The sequence below is a fragment of the Miniopterus schreibersii genome (genome assembly GCF_964146895.1).
Source record: "Miniopterus schreibersii genome assembly, chromosome: 13".
Lineage (NCBI taxonomy): Eukaryota > Metazoa > Chordata > Mammalia > Chiroptera > Miniopteridae > Miniopterus > Miniopterus schreibersii.
The window spans coordinates 23,757,563-23,772,322 of NC_138113.1; the positions used below are offsets into that span (position 1 = coordinate 23,757,563).

At 52.1% G+C, this 14,760-nt stretch overlaps 1 protein-coding gene across 1 annotated transcript in view; it reads left to right on the plus strand.

Annotated features, from left to right (window-relative positions):
- Positions 1–1,164: 1,164 nt before the first annotated feature.
- RHOQ (ras homolog family member Q) overlaps positions 1,165–14,760 on the plus strand; it is a 35,010-nt gene continuing 21,414 nt past the window's right edge. Inside the window, exons 1-2 of the mRNA XM_081156888.1 lie at positions 1,165–1,390; positions 1,934–1,992. Of these exons, the coding sequence (XP_081013014.1) occupies positions 1,249–1,390; positions 1,934–1,992 (201 nt within the window). The 5' untranslated portion in view covers positions 1,165–1,248. The remainder of the gene's footprint in view (positions 1,391–1,933; positions 1,993–14,760) is intronic.

The window sequence follows — 14,760 nt, forward strand, 5'->3', positions numbered from 1 at the left end:
AGGGGCTTCTCGGCTCTGCCCAGGCAGGGGGACAGGGGTTGCTGCCTGGGTCACAGACCAGGCTTAGAGCACCACAGCGCATCACTCCTCAAGGATCACTACCTAACACCTTTGAGGGGCACCGGGGACTACCAGGGGGCCTCAGGGAAAGTCTCCTCCAGGGGGAACAAAGGTACATTTGTGGGGTTCACAGCCAGCGACGTCTCCCTTTTCTGTCTGGTTATGGGGTGCTTCAGTGATTGAAGATGCTGCACCTCCCTCAGTCACCAGTTTCATAGTAAAGGATTCAAGCTTCTGCTGTGAACAGCATGGGTGGCTGTGGAAAGGGGGCGCAGGGCATTACCTGGAGTTAACCTTCCACCCAGGGACCACCACCCCCCCTCCCCCGTCACTCCACGCGCCATAAAAAAATTTTTTAACCCTCTTGGTCTTTCTTTTCTTCCGATTTCTATTTCTTTTCTGCACTCAGAGGCCGATGCATCCTGCCTTCTGGGTGGAGTTTAAATATAAATGTATAATTTTGCATGAGTATTGCGTCATCGCCGGAGTCGTCGTTGTTCCCCAAGAGGCCTCATCTTCTCCCAGCACCGGGGCCTTTGGACGCTTCCGGGCGCTGCGGGCACTTTCGCGACGAGCCCTCGGCTCCTCCCCGGCGCCCCCTCCCCCCTCCCCCCCCCCGCCTCGCTCCGCCCCTTCGCCTCCGCGCCGCGGCCCGGCGGGGAGTCCAGCGGGGCGGCCGGCGGAGCCCCGGCGGCTGCGCGCGGGGCGCGGGAGCGAGCGGGCCGGCGCGGGCGGGCGGCCCGCACTCGGGGGAGGCGCCTCGGCCCGCCCTCCTCCGGGGCCGCGGGGAGGGCCCGGGACCCGCTAGGGGCGGGGAAAGCCGCCTGGCCCCTCCCCTCTGCCCTCCCCAAAGTTGCGGTCTCCCCCGGGGCCCGACAGTCTTATGATCCAGCGGATCCTCCAGGGGAGGCCGGGCCGGGGACGGGGCGCGGGCGCCGAGCGGCTGGGGCGGCGGACGGGTGCGGCGGCCGGAGCCCGGGCGGGGATCCGGGCAGCGACCGAGGCGGCGACAGCGCCCCGCGCCCGCCGCCCCCTCCCCTGGGGCCGGGGGCGCCGCTGCATGGGGCCGGGGGCACAGCCCTGCTGCGCGGCGCGGCGGCGGCGGGCCCCCCAGGCGGGCTGGGGCTGAGCCGCGTGCCGGGGCGGGGGCTCCGGGGGGACCATGCCCGGAGGCCGGCCGGCCGCAGCATGGCTCACGGGCCCGGCGCGCTGATGCTCAAGTGTGTGGTGGTCGGCGACGGGGCGGTGGGCAAGACGTGCCTACTCATGAGCTATGCCAACGACGCCTTCCCGGAGGAGTACGTGCCCACCGTCTTCGACCACTACGCAGGTACGCCTCGGAACGGCGGGCTCGGGGCTGCTCCCGGCCGCGAACTTTGCGGCAACTTTGGCGGAGCCCCTCGCGCCTCCGCGCGCTCCCCGCCCTGCCCCCGCGCCCCGCGGGGCCGCCGGCCCACCCGCGGCTCAGCTTCCGGCGCCCCCTCCGCCGCGGGCTGGACCCCCTTCCCACCCCACTTCCCTACCCCGCACCCGGGCCCGCTTCGCACGCTTCCCAACCCCCTGGCGTCCCGGGCCGACCTCCTTGACCTTCCCTGCCAACCGCCTCCCCTACTGCCCTAAGACCCCGGGGAAACATTTGGGGGACCGGGGCCTGGGAGACGCGGGAGAACGGAGTAGGCTGTCCCTGGGGGCCACATCGCACCCCGACCTCACGCCACTTCCTAGGGAGCTGGGCACAGGAGCCAAGGGGTGACATCTCCCTTCGTGCGCCCTCCTGCTGGGTTGGGAGTGGAAGGTCCTGGTGGGGCGCGAAATTGTCCCGGAGTCTAAGTAACTGTGGGCCTTTCTCCCCGCCCCCACTTCTGCCCTGCAGTCAGCGTCACCGTGGGGGGCAAGCAGTACCTCCTGGGACTCTATGACACGGCGGGACAGGTGAGTGCCTTGGCCCCTGCCCCCTTCCCTTCCCAGACTCGGAGCGCCCGGGGAGGGCCTCTTCCCGCGGGGGTGCCGAGGCGGGAGGGCGTGTCCGCGAGGGGCTGCCCGGGGTCCAGTCTGGATTTCTCTTTTCAAGTCAGCAAATTAGGAAACGCAAAAAAACCCCAACAACAAACCTCAGCCCAGTGCCCCCGTGGGAACGCCTGGGCTGTGAAAGTTTTTGCCTGCCGGCGCCTTCCGTACGGTGCCCGGTGCGTGGGTCCCAACTCCTGTTGCAAAGTGGCAGCAGCCAATCGGGAAGCGCCCCTATTTTTGGTGCCGCTGACCAGGCTCCCCTCGCAGCCTCCGTCGGGCCCCTCATTGGCGAGTGGGCGGCCTGCCCGAGGCGCCTGATTGGTGGGAAATGGCATCATCTAATATGATGGGAAGGCGTTGGGTCCTGCTTGTGTTCATTACAACATCACTGCACCCTGGGACCGGAGTCCCTGAAAACATAATTTGTGGTGTTACCAGGGGACCGCAGGGAAAAAAAGAAAAGAAACAACAACCATTTAGCCACGCCCTGCGGCCGGGAGGGCGTGGAAGGGTTAGGAGTTCAGTGTGAATCCTGGAAGAAGGGCTTTATTTATTTATTTGTCTGAGGAAGGCCAGGTGACTGGCTTCTTTCTGGGATAGCTTATTGTGTAGAAAGAAAATGAACACTTCTCCTGGCAGCCTCTGACCATTATTTGCAAATTAGAGGTGGCTCCTAAAGGATTAAGGTCTCTTCTTTCTTCCTCTATCCCAGCTCCACCCTCTTCCCAGACCCACTTTGGCTGTGGGGCTGGATTGTATGATGAAGTTTTGCAGAATCCAGCCCTGTGATTAGACCTGAAGACTTGGGTAGAAGTTTCCACATGTCATGCAGACTTGGGTCCTCCAGGACATGTGAGCAGCTGAGGGGCTTAGTGAGGGGCTTTGGGGGATGTCCAGTAGTATCTTTCTTATCTGTAAAATGGGGCTTAGCACTGAGTCTGGCACGCACTAGGTAGGTGTTCAATAAAGCGGAGCTGTTCTTTGTGGCTTTTCTAGTTTGGGATTTCAAAACTGTGGTACCAGGTTAGATTCTGAAAAATGTCTTGTTTGGGGGGGCGGGTTCCCTGATGTGACCTCTGGTTTCTAAACTGTTAAGTTAGAGGAGACCTGAGGTTTCAGAAACTGTTGCATTGGGCAGTGCCTGAGGCTGCCCCCTTTCCCCAAACTGACCCAAGTCAGTACAACCAGTTCTTCTGGGCCCCTTTTGGTTGCCTGTCTTATAGTTGTTATTCCTTCCAGCTATCAGAATGCATGGAGACCAACTTTAAAGCAGTACAGTTAACTTTTAAAAAACAGGATGAAATTATTAGTTGAAAGGAGACAGATTTTAAAATACAGTCTCTATTTTTAACTTCTGTACTATACCTTCTTTCCTTTTCTCCTTTACTTGTCACCATGACCAGCTTTTGACCACGAGCCCCATTCAGCAGGATGTTCATATGTCAGAGTTGTTCTGTGCACATTCAAATCCAACTAATATTTACTGAGTTTCTTCTGTATATCAGGCATGGGGTGACAACATTCAAATATTATTATACTTTCTCCACAAAACAACCTTATAGGTGATATTCCATCTTTGCAGATAGGTGATATTCCATCTTTGCAGATGAGGAAACTCAAATGGGACCCAGAGAGGCGAGGTTGCTGACCTAAGGTCACAACTACTGAAAGGTATTGCTGGGTTTAGGACATGGGGCTTAATCTACCCTACTTGGAGGTGGTTATGTACACAGAAAGCCATGGGAGTTGCTGAGAGACCACCTGGGTTGACTGTGTGTCTGTAGACGTAGTATGTGGAATCTTCACAGCCATTCTCTAGGTGGGGGTGTGTGCCGCATTTACAGAGTACAGAACCAAGATCCAAAGAGTCACCCCAAATTAGGGCCCACTCACAAAACCAGGGCTTTCCATATGTCATCATAATTGCTGTTTCCTGTGGAGATTGTAAGATACATACCAAGTGAGATCAACCTATTAGTGAGGTTCAGATATTATTGTTTTTGCCCAGTGGTGGGACACCTCCTCGGTTGGCTAAGATGATGCTTCTCTCAATGTCTGAGACTTTTGTCTTTGGATAAAAGTTGGTGATAAGTCATCTTTCAGCATCTAAGGGTTTATTACTAATAAGCAATCTTAGCAAAGTAATCATCAGTGAGATTAGATGGCAAGTGCCTACGGTATACCTAGCACTGTGCTAGGCACCTGGGAGGTCAAAAGAATATATTTATGATAGGGATCTGCCATGGCTGATGACAGCACAGGGGAGAGTGCCTGGATCAGGTGCCTGTTTATGCATGTTATGTAGGAGATTTCTGTGTTGTGTTTGGTCATTAAGACCCCATGCCTGGTGGGCAGTAGAGGACAGCCCATGAGCTCTGAAACCAACGAGGCTGGAGCTCAGATCTCTCCCTTCCTCTACTAGTCATGTGGTTCTAGCTAAGTTATTTTCCGTCTTTGTGATCTAGTAAAAATATGGATAATTAGACTCTATACTGCAGTGTTTTAGGTCAGCTTATATTGTTTAATATAGTAAAAGCATGGACACTGTACTTCATTCATATATTATGAAAAATTATTGTATTCCACCCTGGGCAGCTTTGTGGGAGGAAAGGATCGCAGGTGGAAGAGGACAGTGCATTATGCCTGGAGTTGACAGCAATTCCACTAGGATTCCAGATCTTATACTGTTCTCAGCAGAGGTGTGGAGCCAGCTTTGCACTTTATGATTCCCACAGTGCCCATCATGGACCCATGGACATAGTCGAGTGCTCCTGCTCTAAGTGCCCTGTTGTGTCATATCGTTTTCTTTCTGAATCAGAGCCTGCACCCTCAGTGATGTAAAAGAAACTCTTCGAAAAACTCAGAGTTCAGTGTAGAATTTGAGAAACCAGTGGGGTGTATAGGTTTTAGTTGATTCCACTTTGGGAGGGGAGATGGCATGAGGGGGTTGCTCACAGCCCTGGAAAGCAGTTGCTCTCAACTTCCCTCATGCACATGGGCACTCACTGTGTTTGAATAACAGCAATACTACCTCCCTCTGGTTAGAACTTCTAGTCTATGTGCTTATTCTTCTTGGCCTCTGACCCTAGTGAAGTTCAAAGCCATAAGCAAACATTTGCCCAATTTATGTATTAGGGAACTCAGGAGATGACTGTACAGACATACCTCATTTCATTGTGCTTTGCTTTTTTGTGCCTTACAGATAGTGCGTTTTGTGCAAATGGAAGGCAAGACAGAGCAGGCTGCTTGCGCTACTGACCTCTGCTGCTACTGGAGGTGGGGGGAGAGAGAGGAAGAAATATGAATGCTAGTGAGTGTGGTGGGCATTGTTAGTCCCCATCACATGCTCTGCCTGGGGGCATCCCTCAACATCCTCGACACACTTACTAGCATAACTGCCAAAGGGGGCCCCCCGTCTCCTGGCTGAGCCCCTGGGTGGTCCAGGAGCAGCTGACATTTTGACTGCCAAACATTTTGGAGTGGCAGTGAGGGCAGTGCCTTCCTCCTCACTGGTGCCTTCTGCAGGGGCCTGGCTTCCTTCTTGGGCCTCTGTGCAGCTTCTCCTTTCTTGCTGAGCTTTCAGGACTTCTGTGTAGGCTCTGCAGCAGCCCACTGTCTGCTCAGGGAGGGGCTGGAGAGATGAGACTTTCCCTCCTGCCTCTGCACTGTTTGGAAGCACATGGGAAGTGGGAAGAGCTCTCAGTCTGTGCCGATGAGCGGTGGGGACCTGCCTGGCAAGCTGCTCTTGAGCTGCTGGCTCCAGGCTGATCTCTTAATCCTTGGCAGGAAGGCAGAACTTGATACACTGAAGAGAGGGGACTGACGCCCAGTTTATCCCAGGTCCTAGAATACACACACTCAGGAGGGTGTGTTGGGGTGAGTTTGGGTTCCCTAGAGTTCCAGATTTAGCCACTGCCACTGTGTGTGGAAGTCCATATGTGTGCTTTTGGGCATGCTGTTGCTATGTCTGTTAACTTAAACTCACACAAGTTCAAGGGCGCATACATGAGCGCTATAAATACCCTTAATTCAGATATTCTTTGGGGTTGCTTTTTTAGTGACAAGCAAGATCTGTTTCTCATTTGACATAGCCCAGCAGCTGTGGCTGCCCTGCAAGCCCTCTGGGCACCCAGGGAAGCACTTCCCCTCCAGAAGGAAGTCTCCGTGGGAGGCAGCCTCAGAATTCCCAGCTATGCCCCGCCTTCTGCATTTCATGGGGCAGCACCCCAGGGCCCTGTATAATGGGGAGGGGGAAAGGGGAGGGCCAGGGCGAGCTCCTTCCACCTTCAGGCAGTGATCCTCACGATACCTTCCCAGGTAGACTTTTCCCAGATGAGGAAATTGAGAGTGAGTGGGCTTATGGAAAGCAGACAGAGATGTGATTAGGAAAAAAGTTTTCTTTACTTTGGAGGGGGCCTGCAGGGACCATTTGTAGGCCTTAGGAAGTGCCCGCTCGTGTCACCCAGGCTCCAGCTCCCTGCAGCCCCACATTACATCCATAAGTGGCCCAGGGAGCAGAGTTTAGGAGGAGCCACAGGGTTTCTTCCAGACATCAGCTGCAACAGGTGAGATGCTGGCACTAAGCATCCTGGTTTCCCTTAGTAACCTACTGTAGATTTGTCATCTGTGCATTTTGCTAACCTTTTTGGAAGCTATTTATATCTTCTGCCTGCACCACGTCACATGGAATGCTGGCTTCCTCCTCTGTGTGGAAGGTAGAGGCCTTTGTCGACTCCAAAGCCGTTGCAGTGACTGACTGCCCTGTGTTTCCCTCTCTCGGGACTCTGATGTGGGTTTGGGATGTGCTGGCTCAGATAGGCAGGCAGGGACCTGGTTTCTCTTTGTGCCTCAGGTGGGTCCATCCCCTTCCTGACTCTGATCCATCCGGCTTCTCCACTTCTGTTATGATTCTCTTGAGGTTTGATGACATTTACACTCTGGGAAAGTTTTCCAGCAGGTGTATCAGGAATGGATGTTACTGGAGTGCTGCTGGGGGTGGGGCAATGGTCATGGGGCCATTCTCTGCATATGCCAGGACATCAGAAAGGTGGGGAGCATGGCTTTAAAGCTCCTGGGTCAGAGGCCTAATGAGGAGCTGGGTTTTTGTGGTTTTGTTGTGGAATTTGGGGTTTCAGGAGATGAGACCTAATGGATTAAAAGGAAACAAAACAAAGCAGCTCTCCAGGGGGTATCAGTTTCTAGCAATGACACATGTGTTGGCAGCAGCAGGCCCTACCAAGGGGCCTGAGATGCAGAATAGCAATACTGCAAGGAGGAGACAAGAAAAGCAGTTACAAAGAAACAATAGCCAAGGGCTGCACATGTCTTTTTAAGAAACTCAAATTCGTGAGCCTCCTCTGACTTTCCTTTCACTCGGAGGGGGTTGGTTTTGCCCTACTTTGGCATGGTAGGGTCAAGGAGCAGCTTTCCTTGCCCTCAGCACTTCGCTCTTCCTCTTTTAGTTTTGGGCAGGCAGCTGCTTTGCATGAGGAAGCGAGGGGACACCCAGCCAGGGAGGCTGCAGGGGGTGGCAGATTGGCCGTGGCTGGGTTGTCGGAGCTATCGCAGTACAGATCTCCCAGATCCGCTGCCTGCCAGCACCTCCTGGGCCAGCCCTTGCTCTCTAAGCTCCACGAGGACAGACCACTGTGTCTGTTTTCCCCACATTTCCAGCTTTCGCCCGGAGCCTGGTGTGTGGAAGGCAGAGGGCACATATTCCTTAGATGGAGTTGACTCTCATTTGGCCGTCAAGTCGTTTTTGCTACAAGGTTAACCAAAGCCTAGGGTTATAGCTATTAGAGAATAGCTTCAGACACAACCCCTTTCTTGAGAAAAGCTTTGTTAATCCAGTAGAAGTCTACAGAGTTGAAAGGGGGGGTGGTATGGAGGTGTGCCGCGGGGCACAGTTTTACCCCCACCCAGAACCTGGGGCAGGGTGGTCACCACCGGGCCCCCGGAGCTGTCTCTCAGGCTCAGGCCTTTGCCTCTTGCCTGACACCTCTCAGTCTCAGATCTCCTGAGGAGGCATCTTGGCAGTGAAAGTGTGGGTTTTAGTCTCCAGGCCAACGCTGAATCCCAGGTTCTCCTCTGTAGGTGAGAGACTGTGGGCCAGCTCACCTCTGGGAGCTCCTGCCCTCCCTGTGAACAGGAGACAATGTTTGCCTTGCAGGGTTGCTGTGAGGGTTAGAGGTGAGTTGTAGTTGCCGTGGATGGCCTGGTGCTTAGCCTGTGGTGACTGAGAGTGATGGCTCCGACCAGCCTGGGGAGCCCCACACCGCTTCATTTCAGGTGGTGTGGATTTGGTGCCTGCTCTGTGTTCTGATCTTCTGTGGAGAAGAAGGGGGGGGGGAGATCAGATCACAGAAAGGTCCACCTGTGCAACTGGAAAAGCTCATTATGTGAAAACAAGCGCTGCGCGGTCCCAACTAGGAAGGGGTGGCGGGGTGAGCTTTTTGGAAGATCTAGGCTTTCTGGAAGAGATGAGGCGGTAGAGGATCCTGGTTACCTCTGTGGCCCCACGTTGACCTGCCAGGGCCCAGTTCCCAGCAAGGAGCTTGACCTCTCAAAGCCTCAGTTTCTTTATTTGTATATTATAGTCATTGGATGAAATCAGAGCGCCTCAGCTCCCAGATAATGGACTTTCTCAGGCTCAAGGCGGCTGGGTAGGGCCTGGGACAAAGTCCTGGGTTCAGGTTGTCCCTCCTGAGTTGAGCAGTCCAACCTCAGGCAATTTACCCATGACCCCTCCACCCCACCCGCTGTGTGCTGAACACAAACTCTTTCCTCTGTATCATGAAGTGCAAGCTTGGGAAACATTGGACTAAATGAGATCAGGCCAGGCAGAGGGTCACGGGAGCTCATGTTCTGGGTGGGGAGGAGCAGCACAGGGAGTGCAGGCATGGGAATGTCCCAAATGTGTCTTTTGATGGATCTCAGATCCCTGCTATCAGTGTCAGCATGTGGAGTAGGGTTGATAACTAAATTATGGAGTTTTTTCATCCAGTAACTGACACCTTAGTAATTAGGAGATATTAATCTGGAGCTGTGTTGCTTTGTTGATTTAAATAAAAAGAACAAAAAGTGGGGGAAGGGGCCTTTATAGTTGCTGCTGTTTCTTTTCGGGTGGCTGGTGGGCGTAGTGAACCAGCCCATCCCCAGACTTCCAGCCCTTCCAGGCTCAGGTTAGAATCTGGGTTTAGTAAATGACACACTGGTCATTGAGTGGCATTTTTACAGAGTGCAAAGCACATTTCATTTTACAGATCGCAAAGCATGTTGCACTTGAGGCCTCTCACCTGCTCCACAAGTAGAGCGGTTAGCAAGTGGTTGCTTCATTTTGTAGGTTTTGCCAGGTTGAGTGACTTGCTTCAGACCACACAGCTGATAAAAGGCAACACCAACGTTACAGGCAGGCTGTCCAACGCGAGTCCTGGGTTCTTTATGTTAAATTACTCACACTAAGCAGCTTGACAGTGTTCGGTGTCTCCTTTAATTGTAAATATTCTGTTGTTGAATATTCATGTGAAAAATGCATGGCTTTTGCAGACGGAAGAGTTGGTGGAGTGGTATCTATAGATGGGATAGTAGGGGCTGCTGCTAAAATGGCTCTGGAAAAATGCCCCCCCACCTGGGAAGTTAAGGGTATTTTGTCAGTTTGTTCATTAACCTTGACTCTTGCTTAAAAAGAGACTTGCCGGAGTGGCCACATTGCTGATGAGGGTGTGGGAGAGGCTGGGTGCCACTTGTGTGCAGGTGTAGCCCCTTCCCAGGAAGGAGGACCCGGGACCCTTCTGTGTTGACATGAGCTGACTCTCCTCAGGCGGAGGAGGCAGGGCTCCCTCCCTGACCTTTAAGCTCTCACCCTTGCTCTGCCTGCCAGCCTTTGCTTGACATTAGCTTGCCTTTTGGGGGTGCTGGCAGGACAACATTGTCCTACAAATTACAGGTGTCTTTTCTCTCCCAAACAGCTGTTCCAAACCTTTTTCTCCGGAGTTTTCTTATTTAGGTGAAAACTGCCATTTCAAATCTGTTTGTCTCTCTCCCATTTGAATATGCCCTGGATGCACCCAAAATGTTTTCTGTCGCCTGCTACTCATTTTGCTTGCCTTCCCGGGCTCTCCATTGCCTTCCATCGGCACCACCTCTGCCGTCAGAACCAGATGGAAATATTCATACAGTCAGTCAGCACCAAGCTCTAAATCTGGGCTGAGCGTGCCCCAGGGGCAGGGCTTACAAGACAGGTGAGGCGCAGGCTGTGCCCCCAGGAACTCAGTTCATCAAAGGGGCCAACAGTGAGTGATGGGGGGGGAGCAGTGCCTGTTCATTGGGGTTACAGAGGAGGCCATTTTTTTCCTTCCAAGGAAAGATGAACTGCTCCTAACAGTTAAGCAGACCAAGGGGTTCTCTCTAGGTTGATTTTTTTTTTTTAATGTCTTTATTGATTACGGAGAGAGGAAGGGAGAGGGAGAGAGAGAGAGAGAGGCGCAAATGATGAGAGTCATTGATCGGCTGCCTCCTGCACGCTCCCCCTGCTGGGGATCGAGCCCGCAACCTGGGCATGTGCCCTGACCAGGAATCGAACCTTGATCTCCTGAATCATAGGTCGATGCTCAACCGCTGAGCCACACCGGCCGGGCATCCAGGTTGATTTTTGATAGAGAAAGTTGCTCAGATATGGATTCTTACACATACTAGATGCTTAAGAAGGGTTTGAATTACTACACTGGCTCTCCGATGTGCAATTCAACACGCATCTCCAGGGAACTTGTTAGAAGTCCGTATTCTTAGGCTCCACCTCAGACCTGAATCAGAAACTTCTGGACACCTCTGTTATAATGAACTCTCCAGGTGATTCTGATGCAGGTGGAGATGTCAGAGCTACAGAGGGAGTTAATGAATATTTGCGCACTTACGTACCTCCTCTTAGCAAGCCACCTTCCCTCCCCACTCCTGCAACACACACACGCAACGCACCCCCACACCCACGCACCCTCACTGTACACACTTCCCTAGAGTATGTGATTTATTCATTTGTAACCCCTGCCCCACCAAACACGCCTCCTTTGTAGCTCTTTGCGCATGGTTCTGACCCTGCATATTTGTTGGAATAATTTGAAGCACTCAGCCACTGGTTCTGCCTTCCTAGCTCTCCTGGTGGGGCTGGGGCCAAGGCACTCTCAGAAAAAAACCGAAGTAGAACTTTCTGAGCCTCCCTGGGCTCCATTGACATGCTGTCGGTCCCAGGACTGTGCACACAGTAGGCTCCATGTGTATTCTTTGATGAGCTATTTTCTCGCCTATGCATTAAGCAACCAGACAGATTGGGGCCTGGGCCCTTCTCTGTTCACTGTAGCTGAGGTTAGCACTCTGGGTGGTGACAGGCCTGCCCCTGAGGAAGATGCCAGTGTGGTTTGTGCTAAATTAGTTCCAAAGCAACAGATGGGCAATGAGGTCCTTTGGTATTAAAACTCCTCAGGCGGGTCACCAGGAAAGGTTGGAGGAAGGGCTGTTACTCAGACACTCATCTTGGCAGGAATTACTTATCTGGCAGATCCAAGCTTTCTGTGTGTCGTCCTCCATTCTCCTGTACATACAGGCACACACATGCACACACACGCACATACATGCACATACATGCACACACACATTCACATACCCCACTCTAAAATTCTTTCTTCTTTCCATCTCCCTCTCTCTCTTCCAGACTGTTCCAGCGTAGAAAAGCCATCCTCTTTCAAATGGCATAATGGTTGGGATTACAAATGAGTTGGCTCAAAGTATGCTTCCTCTAAGAGCCACTGCTGAGAAAGAGCATTTAATTCTGATTGTCCAGTTCAATTAAAACTCCATTTACCCCAGCTTAATTTTCAAAGGGCTCTCCCCCCCAACAAGCTGGTTCGGGCTCACATGTACTTCCTTACAGTGTTTCTTGCGGGCTCCTTGGCCCTGCAGGGATGGGGAAGGGCTTCGTCTGGAAGGAGGTAGCTTCTGGTCTCCATCCAGCTGCAGAAAGTGAGAAGGTCCTTTTGAGGCTGAGGCACTCCTCCTCCCGGACTCCAGCCCTCCTGAGGTTGAACCCCTTCTTTCAGTTTCAACTGAGCAAATTGTGTGTTGCCTATAGTCTAGCATTTGGTTTTATTCACATGTAAATCTTTACTCCGCACCTAGATGGTAATGTGGCACATAGCACTTAGCACAAGATTTGAGGGGTCCCAAAAAGAAATCAGGTTTATGTTGGATTTAGGGGAATCTGTCAGAAAAATTATTATGGAAAGAGCCTTTCCCATGACTTTACGTCATCTCCACATTGGCTTTCTTATTAGCTCACTGTGAAGGGAATCCTGATCTTTCTGGGCATTCCTGGAGATCTTTAAAATCAGATTATAGCCCTTGCCCGGTGGCTTAGTTGGCTAGAGCGTTGTCCCGATATGCCAAGGTTGTGGGTTTGATCCCTGGTCAGGGCACATACAAGAATCAACCATTGAATAAATGCAACAACAAATCAATGTTCCTCTCTCTTTCTCCCTTCCTTTCTCTCTCTAAAAATCAATAAATTTAAAAAATAAAAAAATCAGGTCGTAGGTGGTCATTTTAATGCATTGCTCATTTAAGCACAACACTCATTTCTTCACTTGTGGAGCTCATTAGTAGAAAGGCTGCCCGGTCTGTTTGGATAACAATACACACCCTGCAGGGATGGGGAAGGGCTTCGTCTGGAAGGAGGGTGTGTATTGTTCCCTAGCAAGTCCGGATCTTTAGGGATCCTTCAGTGTGTTTGATGGCAGGTGCCCCTTCTGGGTGTCCCGTGGCCTTCTGTTGGAAGCAAGGGAAAGAAGGTGCAGAGGATGGGCTGACAGGCTCACTCTGCCTTGATGAGAGGGGCGACCCGCGCGCCGCCTGCTGCCCTGCAGGAGCCCTGACATCCTGCTGCCTGACCAGCAGGCCAGTGCGGAAGCAGCCACGCCTGGGCGGGCTGGTGTACTGGAGAAAGTGATCGTTCAGAATTCCTGGTGCACCAGACCGCTTGATGTATAAGTCTGCTCCTCTTTCCTGTTTTAAAAATTGAGCTATAACTCACATTCAGGGGTTTTATATATTCACAAAATTGTACAGCCATCAGCCCTGTTTAATTCCAGAACATTTCCATCACCCCCTAAAGAAACCCTGTTAGCAGTCACTCTGTTCTCCTTTCCCCCAAACTCCTGGCAGCCATTAATCTACTTTTTGTCTCTTTGGATTTACCTATTCTGGACATCTCATATAAATGGAATCATAGAGCATGTGACCCTTTGTGCCTGGCTTCTTTCACTTAGCATCGTGTTTTCAAGGGTCATCGTGTCTCATACTTCATTTCTTTTTATGACTGAATAATCCCTGTCTTGCCTTTTTATTTGCTTTTGTCAGTCTTTATTTCATGTACGTTTTGCCGCAGGCTCTGGGAACCGTTTTCCAGGTTCTGAGGCCGAGGGCGAGGTTCTGCTGGTCATGCGCACCTGGTGCTGTGTCACCGGCCTTTGCTAGGGCTGGGCGTGGTCTCCCCTCTGCCCTTCCAGTTTTCTAGTTTTCTCGGTGCCTCTGTTCATAGCCTCCCCTGCCTCTGACCCCCTCACATCTTTACTCATCAAATCCATGGGTATCTGTTAAACACAAGGGAGGTGAGTGAGGGACATAAAGACTCATCAAGTAGGGTTCTTCCCCTGTAGGAGTTTAGAGCCCAGTGGGAGAGGAAATGACCAAAATGCAAGTACAAAAGGGGACATCCCATGAGAAGGTGAAAATGGTGAAGTGTGAGGAGTGTCGTGAAGGTGCCCAACTGCCTGGCTACTCGCCCAGAGCCTCACAGATCGGCAGGGCCTCAGTGGGGTCATCTAGATTCAGAAACTTGATTTTATCAAGACACTCACGGATCATTCGGTCCTCAAGTCTGATCTGTGTTGATTCATAAGAGATCCAGATATAAATGAGGTTGCCAAAGGATTAATTTACCATTAATTTACCATTGGTCTCTGTGGAAAAATAGACACAGGACATAAACCAATAGCTCACAGAAGAAGAAAAGCAAATAGTCAGTGGACGAACACACAATATGCTAAGAAATGCAAATAAAAACTTTTTTTTCACCTGTCATCTTGGACAAGATGGAAAAAAATTGTTACCTAGGAGCCAGGGAAGTGGAGGCTCTGTGCACCACTGTTGGAAGTAAAAAGGGCACCAAGCATTTGGAGGTTCTTTTAGGGCCCTGAGACTCGATCTCAGTGTGAGTGTGTGTGGAGGGGGGCAGGTGTTCCCTGCCATACAGTAAGCAAACACCAACAGGGCTGTCTGAGAATTCAGCTCAGCTCTGACAGTACCTCCCCAGGGCAGCGTCAGATCCCACAGGTTAAGGATTCAGTCCTCCAGGACTCTCCCTCCACCCTCCCCACCCCTCCCACCTCAGGCACCAGTCTCAGGCCCAGGTTATCTGTCTGTGCTTCTGACCAACCAGTTACAGACTGGAGGTGCCAAGGATGCCCTCCAGCCCAGGTTGCCAATTTCAAGTTCAGGTTGTTACCTGTACTTCTGACCAACAGGCTATAAATCAGAGTTTCCCATGATTCTCTTTTCAGGGGGTTCTGTTAATTTGCTAGAGCAGCTCACAGAACTCAGAGAAACATGTTACTGACTAGATCACAGCTTACTGTCAAAGGACAG